At 35.3% G+C, this 14,304-nt stretch overlaps 1 protein-coding gene across 2 annotated transcripts in view; it reads right to left on the reverse strand.

Moving 5' to 3' along the window:
- The window catches only part of LOC134527420 (collagen alpha-1(V) chain-like), a 311,179-nt gene extending 297,714 nt beyond the window's left edge, over positions 1–13,465 (reverse strand). For both annotated transcript variants that reach the window (XR_010074189.1, XM_063360093.1), the window contains exon 1: positions 13,339–13,465. Coding sequence is in view for 1 of the 2 variants with exons in the window: in XM_063360093.1 (XP_063216163.1) it covers positions 13,339–13,396 (58 nt within the window). In the remaining variant the exon portion in view is untranslated. The remainder of the gene's footprint in view (positions 1–13,338) is intronic.
- Between the last annotated feature and the right edge of the window lie 839 nt (positions 13,466–14,304).

A 14,304-nucleotide genomic window follows, 5' to 3' on the forward strand; every position in this document is an offset into this window, starting at 1 on the left:
AACAGAAAAGAATAATTTTAATTTAAGTGTCCTCTAGGCCTATTTGTTTTAAAGAATTAAAACTAATAACTAAATTATAATAACCAGGAAATCTATGGTTACTCTACAACTTATATTTTCTACTTATATGAATTCAATTGTTATTTAACGTGTCACTTTCCATCGACGAAGGTGTTAAGAGAGCACTATACAGGCAATAGGGAGATTGATCTGAAGATGACCAACATTGTAGAAGAGAGCAGACACCTCTCATGTAGTCGGGTGCAGTGTAAACACGAGCGCGTGCGTGAGAAGCCGCACAGAGAGCTCAGAAGCGGAGATAGCTGTGAAATAGTCTCGGGTCGGCCAGTTGAAGGTCGTGATGCAACTTCCCATTGAGAGCCGGTCTCGTCTAGAAGGTTCTCTGCCCCGAGCAGATAACTGTCTCTCGCTCTCTCTGTGCTCAATAACAGATAACGCACCATCGCTCATCCCCCCATAGCTGTCTCGCTGATCCAGCCACACAAGGAGATGGCTATCTGTCGGGCCGAGGTCACGCTCTTACAAGGTTTCTGGCCTCACAGTGTCACAACTGTGCTTACATTTATGGACATTTTCAATTCATAGCCAACCAATGAAAAATACTTATGTTAGAAAAAATATACAGATAGATCACAAAGAACTATAATAAGATAAATCATCTTCAATGTATGAGCATGTTTATACATTCAAAAAACGGTTGATTAGCAATGTTTTTTCCCCCTGTATGAATACTCATGTTGCAGGTGCAAGTGTTCGAATACTGACGTAATTTATTTAAAATAAAGTAAACATGTTTTTGAAATTGTCGTAAGGAAATATTATCAGCTTTTCTCTTTAGATGACAAATTACTATTGGGTTTTGAATAGAGACTATTTCTAGTTCTTTATATAAACAAATTCATGTATGTCGGTTGGCAACATTGCAGATAATAGGCTGCATGGGCTGGTGAATAGTAGTAGTCAAGATAGCGAAAATATTGTGGTAGTGACTTTCAGAGTTTACATATGGCTTTATAACAAGAGTCCATAAATAATGTAAGGTTAAATAGAGTGTTAGTAAAACAAATAACATGGTACTGAAAGCCGGATCAAACTGATTTTATAATAACCAAGTGATTAAACAAGTGTTATCATCATATGTATAACGGCTACGGAATCGGGAGTGAGTCTAAAGCCTCCCAAACAGTTAGTAATAACTGAATAGGGTATTGCTATCGCCTGGAAATCGTGGGTTCAACAATTGGAATGGTATTCAGTAGCTACTAACCTGATGAAGAATAGTCCTGAAATACAAGTTGTTACATTCATGACGATCATTTGGCAGGATGCTGCAAATATTTACAAAATATTTTCTCTCAACAGTTATGAATGATTAAAGGAAAATATGATGCATACTTTACACCCAATGCCAAATCAAACTATGAGAGATACATCTTTAATAAAATCATGCAAGCGGAAAGCCAGACTTTCTATGATTTTCTCTCAACAATCATTAACCAAGAAAAAAAGTGATCTACGAGATTTATTTGACAGCTTAGTTTGTAACAAAATCGTCGTGGGTGTAAATAGTGAACAAGTGCGGGAAAGACTCCTAGCAGAAGAGAAACTGACATTTGATCAAGCAGTGAAAATCTGCAGAGCAATGGAACTCACAAAACAACAACTGAGTACAATGACGGCAGATCATTCAGCAAATATTGATGCAGTTCGCTTAGAACAAATGGGTATAGGATCACAAACGATAAAGAAACAATCGTCACCAGCAGAATACCAATGCTCCAGGTGTGGATTTACCCACCCACCAAAATATTGTCCTGCATTCGGCAAATCTTGGAGAAAGTGTGGATAACAAGGACATTTTGCACAGAAGTGTAGGGCAAGGCAAGTGAACACAATGACTCGTTCATTCTCTCAATGCGGACTACATACACCAGGGACTGAAGGGGAGTCTGATAAGTCTGTTCTGGTTTCCATCCTGTATAAAGATAATAATGAACTCTATTGGATGGAAACTAACATTACCCACAAATCGTAAAGTTAGTTTTAAACTGGGTACTGGTGCACAGTGCAATATCCTAACGACCTCTATCGTAGAAAAATGTAAACTAAAAGTTTCTCCACCGAAAAAAAAATCTAGTGTCTTTCAGCAAACACTCAGTACTGGTACTTGGTGAAACAAATCTACGAGTGGTAACTAACAGAAACAAAGTTGCTATAGTGCAATTTTTGTTTGTTAAAAATAGACATCAGTGTGTACTGGGAAGGAGGACTTGTGAAAATCTAGAGTTCATCAAAAGACTCGAAACTATTGATGCACACGATCCTTTGTTTGATGGCATTGAATGTTTAAACGGTTTTGAGTATCACATAAACCTTGTTGACCAACCTAACCTTAAAGTGTACCCACCCAGGATTGTCCCTTATCCCATAAGAGAAAAGGTTAAGGAAGAACTATATAACATGGTAGCCATTGGTATAATTAAATATATCACAGAACCCACTCCAGTTTTTTCACCGATGGTGGTAGTACATCAAAATGGCAAAGTACGAAAATGTATCGACCCATCCGACATCAATAATAACTTCAAGAGACGACACTTTTCTCTTCGAAAATTTAAGAATTTGCAACGTGTTTAAAAGGAGCAAAATACTTTACTTTGTTGGACTGCATAGAGGGTTTCTGGAAAATAAGAGTATCAAGCAGAACATCAAAATACCTGACTTTTGCAACACCTTGGGGAAGATATGCATCTAAACGGATGCCATTTGGACTGGCCTCAGCTCCTGAAGTGTTTCAGAAATCACGAGTCACATATTGACACATACTGAAGGTACAGAGTGTTCTATGGATGATATTTTAATCCATGGTATTACCAAAAATGAATTAAAAGCCCATACTGAGAAAGTTATTGACAAACTGAAGCATGCTGGGCTGAAACTAAATCTCAGAAAATGAATATTTGACCGAGAACAGATAAAGTTCCTGGGACAATTCCTGTCAAATGCAGGAATATTGCCAGACCTGGAAAAGGTATAATCTATTGAACGAATCAAGAAGCCTAACTCAGTTCCAGTAATTACATAGATTTCTCGGCATGGTAACATATCTATCCAAATTCATCCCAAACATCTCTGAATTCTTAGCCCCACTTCAACAGAATCTTTAAAAACATGTAACTTAACTTTGGCACAATGAACAATAGACTGCGTTGAGAAACTAAAGCAATGCCTCAGGTCCCAACTAGTGTTAAGGTATTACGATCACACAAAACCAGTGACTTTGTCTGTAAACGCAAGCAGTTATTCAATGGCATCAGTGCTTTTGCAAGAAAATTAACCGATATTGTATGCTTCCAAAGCACTGACCAAAACTCATCTGAACTACAGTCAGCTTGAAAAAGAAGACCTTGCCATCTTAACAGCTTGCAATAAATTTCATGAGTATAACTTGGGTGATCAACACTTGCTAGTAGATTCGGACCATAAGCCCCTAGAAACAAAATTTAAAAAAACCACTCCTGGATGCACCTGCAAGACTTCAATGAAACCTGTTTCAAGTCCTGCCATATAATCCTACTGTGACATTAAAAAAGGTTCACAATTGTACATTAGATACCCTCAGCCGAGATTGTGACAGCATGGTCAAAACTGAAGAACAGCTAACCTTTGAAATTCATGTTGTGGTTCCCATGACGAAAGAGCTAACTTTAGATTTTTAAAAAAGCAATATCATCAAGTGAAGAATTGTCATACATGCTCAATACCATTCTACATGGATAGCCAGAGATAAATAACCTGTTAAGATCAAGTCTGCAAAAATACTGGACCTACAGATAAGGCTTAGTAGTTTTTAATGACATTTTATTTAAGGGGACGCCGACATTCATTACAGAGACCATTTTAAGGAAATTGATCTTTCACACCTGCGTTGTGCTCAAAAGGGAATCTAAGGCTTACTGAAACTGGCAAAAGATCATGTGTACTGGTCAGGAATGATTATGTGCATAAATGTCTTACTCGCTATAAACTACAAAGAGACTCTCCCAAGAATGTCTTATTGAGGTAGATATCCCCTCTCGCCCATGGATGTATGCTGGCTTTGACCTATTCCAGTTCCAAGGATCAAATTACCTGGTCATAGCAGACATTTGCTCTGAATTTTTTGATTTTGTACATTTGACATCTACTACAAGTGAGTCTGTAATCAGAGAACTGAAGTGCTGGTTTTCTCTGCATAGCATTCCAGATGAACTCATAACAGAAGGAGGCCCTCAGTACACTTCTCGGGAGTTCGAATCCTTCAGGGTTAAATGGAAATTTAAGTTGCGCACACCCCGTGAGAGATACAGAAGAAATTCCTGTTTTCTAATACCCACTGCTGCCATCTCGCCTCCAATGAGAAACAACATAGAAGAAAAAACAGCTAAGACTTCAGCAGGTGATTGTTCCAGGCAGCAGCCAGCTCAGACTGACTAGAGTCAGCTCACCTGATTTTCTTGGATTCATTCAAGAACCTGTGAAAGAATCGTCATTCAAGAAGACACGAAGTGGAAGAATTGTAGTGCCTCCTCAAAGACTTGATCTATAACATAACTAATTTCTCCATTATGTGACTTAATGATTTTGATCGTTATAGTAAATTAAGTTGTGTTTGAATAAGGCAGCTGTATAGAGACAATAATAGTGTATATTTTGGTTGTGTAGAGAAGGGGAATGTCATGGATGTATGTTGGCACCACTGCAGATGATAGGCAGCATAGTAAGGCTGGTTAATAGTAGTAGTAAAGATGGCGATCATACTGTGGTAGTGACTTGCAAAGGTTACAAATGGTTTTATAACCAGTGTCCATGAACTATGTTATGTTAAATAAAGTGTTAGTAAAACAAATAACACACAACATGCCCTTACATTCTTTCCTTCACAGTCTTCTTACACATTGAAAGTTACTGATGCTCTATTCTCGTAAAATATGTACTTCTACATTGTGTACACTAAGCAAATCGTCTTGCTTGACATTAAACATTATATTGATACGATTTACTGCGGGTTCGTAATGGATAGCCCAATTAAAGATTTTTATCACACACAGTTTTATTTATTGCCACTATTTACAACACTAGCTAATAATCTAAAAATTACAATTAATCAATTGCACTAAAAAAAAAATGATGCCTCCTCCAGTCACTTGCTTCTCACAATCCACACGCCTCGCTGGGCCGCGCCTCTGGCGCAACTCTCGCCGCAGCAACCCTCGTGGTCCTCCGTCGCAGGACTCCGTCGCCGCACTCCGCCACCGCCGTCGCGCTTCCCATTCGCCGAGATCCCACTCGACGCCTCGCTCGGAACTTCGCTCGGAACTGAACTCTTCGCCCTGGAACCTTCGTCCAGGGACTTCGCCACTCTATCGCCCGGAAACTCCGCCGCGGGAAAACTCCCGACTTCACTCTGAACTCTCCTGATTCTCTGCCGTGACGTCCTCGGGCATATATATAGGCCCCGGCGCAATTCCAGAACTCACGAGAGCGGCCGGGGCTAGTCGCGTCACTCCAGGCCGTCCCGACGGCAGAAATCTCTCGAAAACACGTGTCGGCGGCTCGCGTAACTCCGCAGCTGGCAGGTTTAGGATGTCTAACTAACATTGCCGCGTGGGGGGAGCAGAGGGCTTGAGGGAGATAAAGCGGCGACCCAGGTTCGCACGGCACATCTCATGTTACGGCGTGCACCTGCGCGTGACGCGGCCTAGCTAACGTTCGTAACAATATGTTACTCTTTCAAAGCTTATAAATTTCTAAATACCGTTTTATTATTTGAGTATTTATTTATTTATATGATTGGACACACATAAATAATTTATATAAACTGTTTTACGAAAAGATATTATTATGTATATATATATTAAGTGTTATATTTCGAACGGCGCGTAGGCTAAAATTCGACGGGTATAAGTCGTATTGGAAGTGAGTCGGAAAGGCAGGTTGAATAATTCCTGAGCAAATGTGTTGCCATAGCAATAAAAACAGCAATTAATGACCTTTTTTAAATAGGAAAGTGTTTATAGTACCGCAATCGAGCGAGAACTGATAGTTTCTTAACCGAGAGCATTCCAAATGCTTTTGGTGTTGACTGCTTGTGAAACATTTAAAAGTGTATATTTTATTTAAATTGTTTGTACTTCTTATATAACCATTATCTAAAATTATGGACAAACAATTTTTTATAAAACGAAAAATTGTTGCAAGGGAATGAAAAAATAAAGTGGTATAAACTTAAAAAAATTTCATAATTTACGTAACATATATAATGTAAATCTATTATTTTTTTATTGTAAAATCTTCAATTATTATCTACCATTTTAGTCTGAAATAAATTTTTATACGACCCATTACAGCAAGGAGTAGAATAAAAAGGGTAGGACGACAACAACAATCATAACTGCCTTCGTAGGCACAACATCGAATTCGTAGGAATTATATATTAATTTTATAAAGACTACATACGAGACTACGAGAATACGAGTCTACAAGGCTGCAACTGGCTACAATAGCTACATTCAGCAGTGAGAGTTAGTTTATCTCATGCAAATAACCTGTTGCAAATAGTCCCGATTCCTGCAACAGTTGGCGCCACATGCCACATTGTACAGACAGTCTCTCTTTCATGTGGGAAGTGGGTCACTCACTCACGTTCGCAACAGGAGGACTTCGCTAGACACCAAGGAGAATGATGTTTGGCTTACATGATAGTGATTCTCAGCTGTCTTAAGGCATACCATTTGACTGAGTAATGAATTTTTGTTTGAATTCCACCTGACAAAAAATATTATAAGTGCTGATTAAGTTACTCAAATTCGCTAATTACATGGAACTCTGAATAAAATTCCATATCTCATTAAGTAAAAAAGTTTTCATGCAATTATTTACTTCTCAGAAATAATCAGAAACATTCGGAGAACATCAGCAGAAGTCTCGTCAGGAATAACTAGACGTACACGGAGAAAACCAACAGAAGTGTCACCATGAATTACCCGATTGGAGAAACCAACAAAATATTGACAGGAATAATCAGGAGCACATAGAGAAAACCAACATAATATAGATGAATAATCAAGAGCACACGGAGACAATCAACACACGTTTTTCTAAATCAAAATCAATGATTCACAAAAAAGTAAAAAATAATAAAAATTAAAAAAATGTACAAAAAACAGCTTTTGCCAGCTTGTGAACTTCTCCTTTGTTCATCAAGGCTAACACAAACAAGAATTTTTGTAATTCTTTTCATTTTTTTATATTTTGTATTAATATATATATATTAATTGTTAGATATCAGTTAGAAAATGTTTGAAATAATCTTAAAGTCTGTGTGTGCATTTGTAAGAATACATAATGTTTAATACACCCAACTTACTATACCTATGTAAATGTAGTAAGTATGCGAAAAGTTCTGTAAAGTTTATGAGCACAAATTCATTAGGTATGACATGTCACTGTTGTGCTCATTCAAAAAAATTAGTTTACGGTGGCAAAATATATTTTATTCTTCAATGTTTAAATATATTTCTTTAAAAATTCGTCACGATCCCAACGTGACCAGATGGATAATGCTACTATGTTTAACTCAATAGATTTATTTATATTTCGAACACGTGGGCAATGAAGTCGTACAACCAGAGTGATACAAATCAGAGTTGTTAGGGAAGAATTTGACAGTAGTTTATATTGCAAGGGAACTACCTCTACATTAGCCACTGAAGACTTCAAGAAACAACTGACTGCAAGCCTTTGTTGCAGTCTAAGGAATTCTTAAGGATAAGCATAACCCACAATCTTGTATGTGGTAATTGTTACAGTTCCTATTTTAAATATGTCTATCTAGATATTGGCACGGCCAGTGATTATGGAAGAGTACAAATAGAGCATGGAGGGGGAAGCTGTGAGAGAAGGGAGGTGTCAGTGAATCCAGGGGAATAGGAGAGGCAGGGCCAATCAGAAGGTTGAAAGGGGAGGAAAGAGCGGTCCGTCCGCGTGACGTCACGAGAGGCACTGCTACTGGCACAGCCATGCGTACGGCTCGCTGACAGCTTCTACTCAGCACTGCACGGTTCATTATATTCAAACTGGGAAACATATGACTAAAAGTATTCTCTCACTGCAAAGGTTAAGGCATAAAGTTGTCATATTACTTACTATAGTTTTAATGCTTCACAGATTTTTTTTACATTTAATTTAGTCTGGTTCACCAATTGTTGCACGTAATAAAAATTAGCTTCTGCTTACATACAAGATTTTTGGTGGCAATTCTAAATAAGTTTTTTCAAGCTACCTACAAAAACACTTCAAGATAAAATGTCACTAGTTAGTGGGAATGGTTGGAGAAATATAAATACTTAATTTCAAATAATTTTATAAACGATTTCAAACACATTTCTACGTGGTACTATTTGCGAAAAATGAACTTAGAAACTAAATTAATAGTTCAGGCTACTAAAATTATTTCACTGTCGTTTTGCCTAATCTTAAAATTATACACGTAGCTAAGAAATTAGTGCAAAACACGAACAGTGACAACGAAAACAGTATAATGTATTATTGATCGCATATTGTGTTGGTTATACTGACGTCATATTCATCTTATTATGGAGTTATACAGCTTTGGGTCCAATAAAAACCAAATATTGCAAAACGGTCAATAAAAATCCCTTAATACAAAATGCACCGGCCCCGTATGTAGCGTCTGCCTTGGAAGGGTGGCGGGTGGTTACCTAAGTGAATGCCATCCGTTTTAAGCTCTCCAGATAACATTGTGAGACACTAAAAAGCTATTAACAAGAAAAAAAAGTACAAGTTTTTTTAATGGGTAGAAGAACATATGGTGAAACACTGTTTCCTCGGGCTGAAAACAACATTTTAGGGTGAGATTTTTTAACCGCAATTATCCAAACACGATGTTCAGACGCAAACATTTAATTAAAATTACTTTAATACTGAAATATTTTACACAAAAATACAAAACTGATTGAGTGTAACCTAAAAAATTTTTTTTTTAGATAACCGAAACAATTGTACTACTTCCTATTACTCGCTTCAGCAAATAATTTGCATGCGCTTTGCGGTTGAGTTAGCGAAGTCTAATATATGTCCATGTGCTGGCAAGTTTTTTCAGATAACATTTACTAGCGTCTGGAAACACTATAGTGAGTTGTGTGAAGTCACACCTGGTTTATTGCTGAGACCACCTCCATGGTACGTGTTGGAAATTTTCTCAGCCATTGTTACCATTTATATTAATTCCTGGTATGGGATTGTAAGTTATCCACGACTCAATCACGCAATCAAGCGACCTAAGTTGTTAGAAAACGAATATTAAATACAGACAAATCCTTTGTTAAGAAAATGACCAAGCTTATAATATCATGTTGATAAGATTTAATAAATTGCCTTTGTTTATTTGAATTTCCTTATTCACTAAACTCTAAGTTGTAAACCTGAGGTATGTTACTGCCGTCCTCGTTTAATATAATAATATTTACATTGTTTCATTCCACAGCCAGGCATTTTAAAAAAATATTTTCTTAAAAACATCTTAATATATTTGTATGAATAATTCACTATAAATATAACAAATGTGTGGCCCTCCACAAAATGTACTCATACATTTATAAACATAATATGTTAAAAGAATTCAGAAGACTATAATACGAACCAAGTCCAACACTTCAAATTATATTTTTTTATCTCAAATTCCACAAAAAGGATAGTTGTAATAATGATCACGATATACGAATGTCTTGGTCAAAGTATTTGCGGCACATCTTTATAAATGAAAAGAAGTAAACGTACGTGCGGTTGTGTCACTGTCGTAAACCTAAACCTATTGAAGACATAAAATTTCGCAAGACTGCAGATTCTTACCATAAAATAATGCTTTTACTTAAGTTTCTACGCAAAATTCTTAAAATTACCAAGAAATCGCTGGCAGAAAGACACGCGTCGCTAGAAGCTTCGCAGGCTGCGGCCAGACTGTGTCTGTGACGTCACGGCCCGGCGGGACGGCGCAGCGCTGCTTCTAGTGACTGCGCCTTGGTTGTTGTGGTGGCGACTGGTTCGTAAGTTCATTAGCTCTGCTCGTTTTTGCTTCATGTGCCATTTATAGTCTGTGACGAACCTTCATGTTTTTATAAAACGGAATACATCAAATCATCTTAGAACAAAATTTGTACGTAAGTGTATGTATGTATGTATGTATGTATGTATGTATGTATGTATGTATGTATGTATGTATGTATGTATATACATACATACACTCACGTATATGTATCAGAAAAGTCTTTAAATTTTTTTTTTTTTGTTTTCCTGCCGTATCATGTGGAACCATACATACATGATTTTCAAACAATGTCTGTTCTTCGTTGTTTTCTATACTATCAGTTTTCTAAGAATATATTAGGAATCAAAAGAGATTTTTAATAGGATGATAAGCAATAATTGTATGATTTTAAAACTAACATCTGAACATTCCTTCTTACATTATTCTTGTAAACAGTAATCACTAAACAATTATTAAATTTAGAGTTGATCAAATAGATAAGATATGCTGACTAAGATTTTATATTTTAGCCTATGAAAAACAACCGACAAATATATTTTATATATATTGCCACTTGAATAACAATTAGCTTACAAATTTTAAACTCAACTAATTAATTAAATTCATATTATTGTCTAGTAACAAGATTAAATTGTCATATGCCTCTTAATAGGTGTGTTTCAGTGCCTGAAATTCGCGTTTATGCGGTAACAACTGTATGTATATGAAGGGTTTAGGAATGTAGTAAGATAATCAAAGTAAGTTTTGTAAATGTATAAGGGACCCTTTGAAAATGTCCAGTACAGCCTCTTCTGGTCAGCAAAAATTAAATTACGGGCTCCTAGTCGACAAAAAGCTAAAAATATCACACACGTAACGCTTCAACATTTTTCTTCAAAAATGTAATATCTAATAGATATTTGCGCTCATCACTGATGTAACGATCGCGTAACGCTGTAGTCTATATAATTTTCATTGCTCTTTGCTAACCTGTTCCTCCTAGCATTGCTGCCAAGTCCGTTGCACAAATCTAATAGTTTGACAACAACTTGGTGTTGGGTAAGCCATCCTGCACATCGTCGGTGAGTTAAGTAGTATCTTAAATGTACGATTCTGAGTGTTAGTTGATTTGTATAATTCTGTGTGTGAATGATTATGTGTTTGAACATTATCTTCTCATATACATCACAATTATCTTTCTATATGTAGGTCCATTATCTTCCCTTATGTCTTTCTGGGTTTGAATTATTTATGTCATAAGGTAGATGAATAGTCTTTCATTTTGTGTTGGTATCACCTCTATTTGCAAGGAATTATTAAATACATATTTTATTGTTCACTATATATTCACATGACCAACTGTATGTGTTTTGTCACGTTCAAGAGTTGCAAGTCAATTGAAAATGTATATTAACGAATAGTTAATAAGATGAAAAAAGGCTACATACCAATAAAAAAAATATTATGTGTTTGTTATGGCTGGTGATTCATGTATCCAAGTTTATTCCTGGAACCTGAAGGTTTGATACTAATACCTATTTTAATGAATGATATTGAATACTGACCCATATAATTAAAACATTTATTTATTGTTAATATTATTGATAGAAATTATGTCTCTAATATTTTTAAGTGTATTTATATAAGTGAAGTGATGTTCCTGTAAGTATTATTTATTTGCACTTTAGATTATTAGTTATTACATTATTATCTAAATTCAGTGTGTTTATTGATTTTCATTTATAATTAAAATTTATCTGAATTACTTAACTAAATTTAATAATTAATTTCTACCTGGATTAATTTTATTATTTAATACTGTGTATTTTATTAATTTTTTTATAATTTGATTAAATTTAAAATTTACCAAACACAATTATAAAATCACTCCATTACTTTTTTATTATTTTATTGCTTCTAAATATTTGCATGTAGAATTAAAGTTTGTTTTATTATTTTTTATTCAGATCGTAAAATCCATAAAGCATGGACTGGCGTACCCACAAGAAAGGACAGTGGCGTGAACACGAGGAAGAGCAGAAGTCGACTTGAGTAGCGTAGCAAACACTCACTGACTTATCATTCACAGTAAATTAGAATAAACATTTAGAATATAGATTTATTTACATCATTAATTAAAATTTATCTCTCTATTTACTAAAAAAATTTAATATTATACACGAGTTTATGATTAATCATATATTTAGTTACGCTCATCACCGACTCACTGACTGTAACTTCAAAAACATATGTTTACCATGGAGACAAGCGTAAGATGAAGCACAAGCATTAGTCTACTCCATATAAATTTATATAATATAAAATAGAAGTGTAACAATAGAGAAACATTTAAAATACAGCTACATAAAAGAAACACGCTTTTATTATTAAATTTAAGTGTTTGTTATATTCACCATTTTTAAATGAGAGCCTTAGGCACCTCACTAATAACTATGGTTATAATTACTAAAAATGCTTATATCAAAACGTTTGGGTTTAAACGAAAAACGACGAAAATGTTTTCCTTTTTGGAAATCTAAGTTTGCGTCACTGGGAATTTTTTTTTTTGATATTTAGTATTTTGTACTTATGCTTTTTCAAAAATTATGTTTTTATTTTTTTAATATATTTACATTCTTGATTTCATATTTTTTATTTTAAAAACCTTTGGTATTTTTGTACACCCAATTTTTTTTTAGCCGATTTGCTTTTTTTGTAGTAACGCGCTTTTTAGTTTTTATATTATTTCCTACTTTTGTGGTCACTTAATTTCTTGCTGCTAAAATTATTTTAATAATTTTTAATAAATTAAAGTTGGTTATGTGTATATTTAACTAAAGTGTTTGTTTTATTTATAATTTTTCAACGGGCGCCTTACAACCTCATAGTATATTATAGTAACGGACACATTTTAATTTCAGTTTTTTTTTTTTGAGCGGGAATATTCTGATTTTGATTTACTTCTGAACAGATAACATCAGTAATTATTCAAATGACGCTAGAATATCTACCAATATTATAAACAAAGTACCCTTTATTGGTATCGACGTTAAAAATAACTGAGATAATGTCTTTACTTGTGACGGCTAATGCTCCATCCGGATCCTTTGCTAACCCCTGGGCACGTCAGGGCGCAAACGATTTCTTGCAAACAGTTCTGACTCTGTTACGTTGCGGTGCTAACGAGCGGGCGTGATTGTGTTCGCCTGAAGCGAGCGTGGCCGGCTCACCTGTGAAGGAGGCGGCGGCGAGCGCCAGTGCCGCGGCCAGCACCGCAGCACGCAGCATGCTGCCGTCAGCGCGCCGAGCGGCGGGTCTTCAGCGAGAAGAGCTCTGCCCGCACTGGTCGCTCGCCCATCGCGGCCCGCCGCCGACTGCCGCTGCCGCGCCTGCTCTCCCCGCCCGCCCCCTTGCTCCCCCGCGCTCTCCGACTGCGTGCACTCGTGTACGTGAGCTTGCTCTGTGCAGTAATAACACCAACCATTTGGTTTCACATGCTAATAATTAATAGAAATAGATTGATTAAAAAATAAAGTGATATTATAACTTTGGTTGGTAAAGAATAAATAATATAAATTTATAAATTAAATTAATACGTATTATCAAATAATAAAACACACTTATAAAATTAATTATTTAATATAGTAAAACAGTAGATAAAATTTTAATAATAATTAAAATCAATACATATGATGAATAGTTATTCACATAAATTAATTCAAAATATTTATAAAATAATAATATAATGATATCAATCATTTATAATGCAAATCAAATTATAGGTACATGCGGAAACATAACCTAACTTACAACAAAACACTTGAAAAAGTTAATAAACACAAGTTCCATCACTAATATTCTCAATAAATATATATTTTTAATTATATGGGTCAGTATTCCATATCAATCATTAAAGTTTATGTTTTAAAATTATTAATATATAATTTTTATTAGTATGCAGTCATTTTTCATCATGTCAATTCTTGTTGTATGCTGCGCACGCATTGTAAAAGTTCATTCTTCTTATTTTTTTTCGTAACGTGCCTAAAGAACTATAACTTCAAAAAACTACCGTTGACACTAGCAGTTTGTTTATTAAATGTTATTCTGCCCCAAAGCGCTGGTCATTTCAGAATGTAATATGCCTATTAATGAACATTTATTATCCTAAAAACGTAAAAATAAACTTAAATTAA

Source organism: Bacillus rossius, chromosome 1 (genome assembly GCF_032445375.1).
Source record: "Bacillus rossius redtenbacheri isolate Brsri chromosome 1, Brsri_v3, whole genome shotgun sequence".
Lineage (NCBI taxonomy): Eukaryota > Metazoa > Arthropoda > Insecta > Phasmatodea > Bacillidae > Bacillus > Bacillus rossius.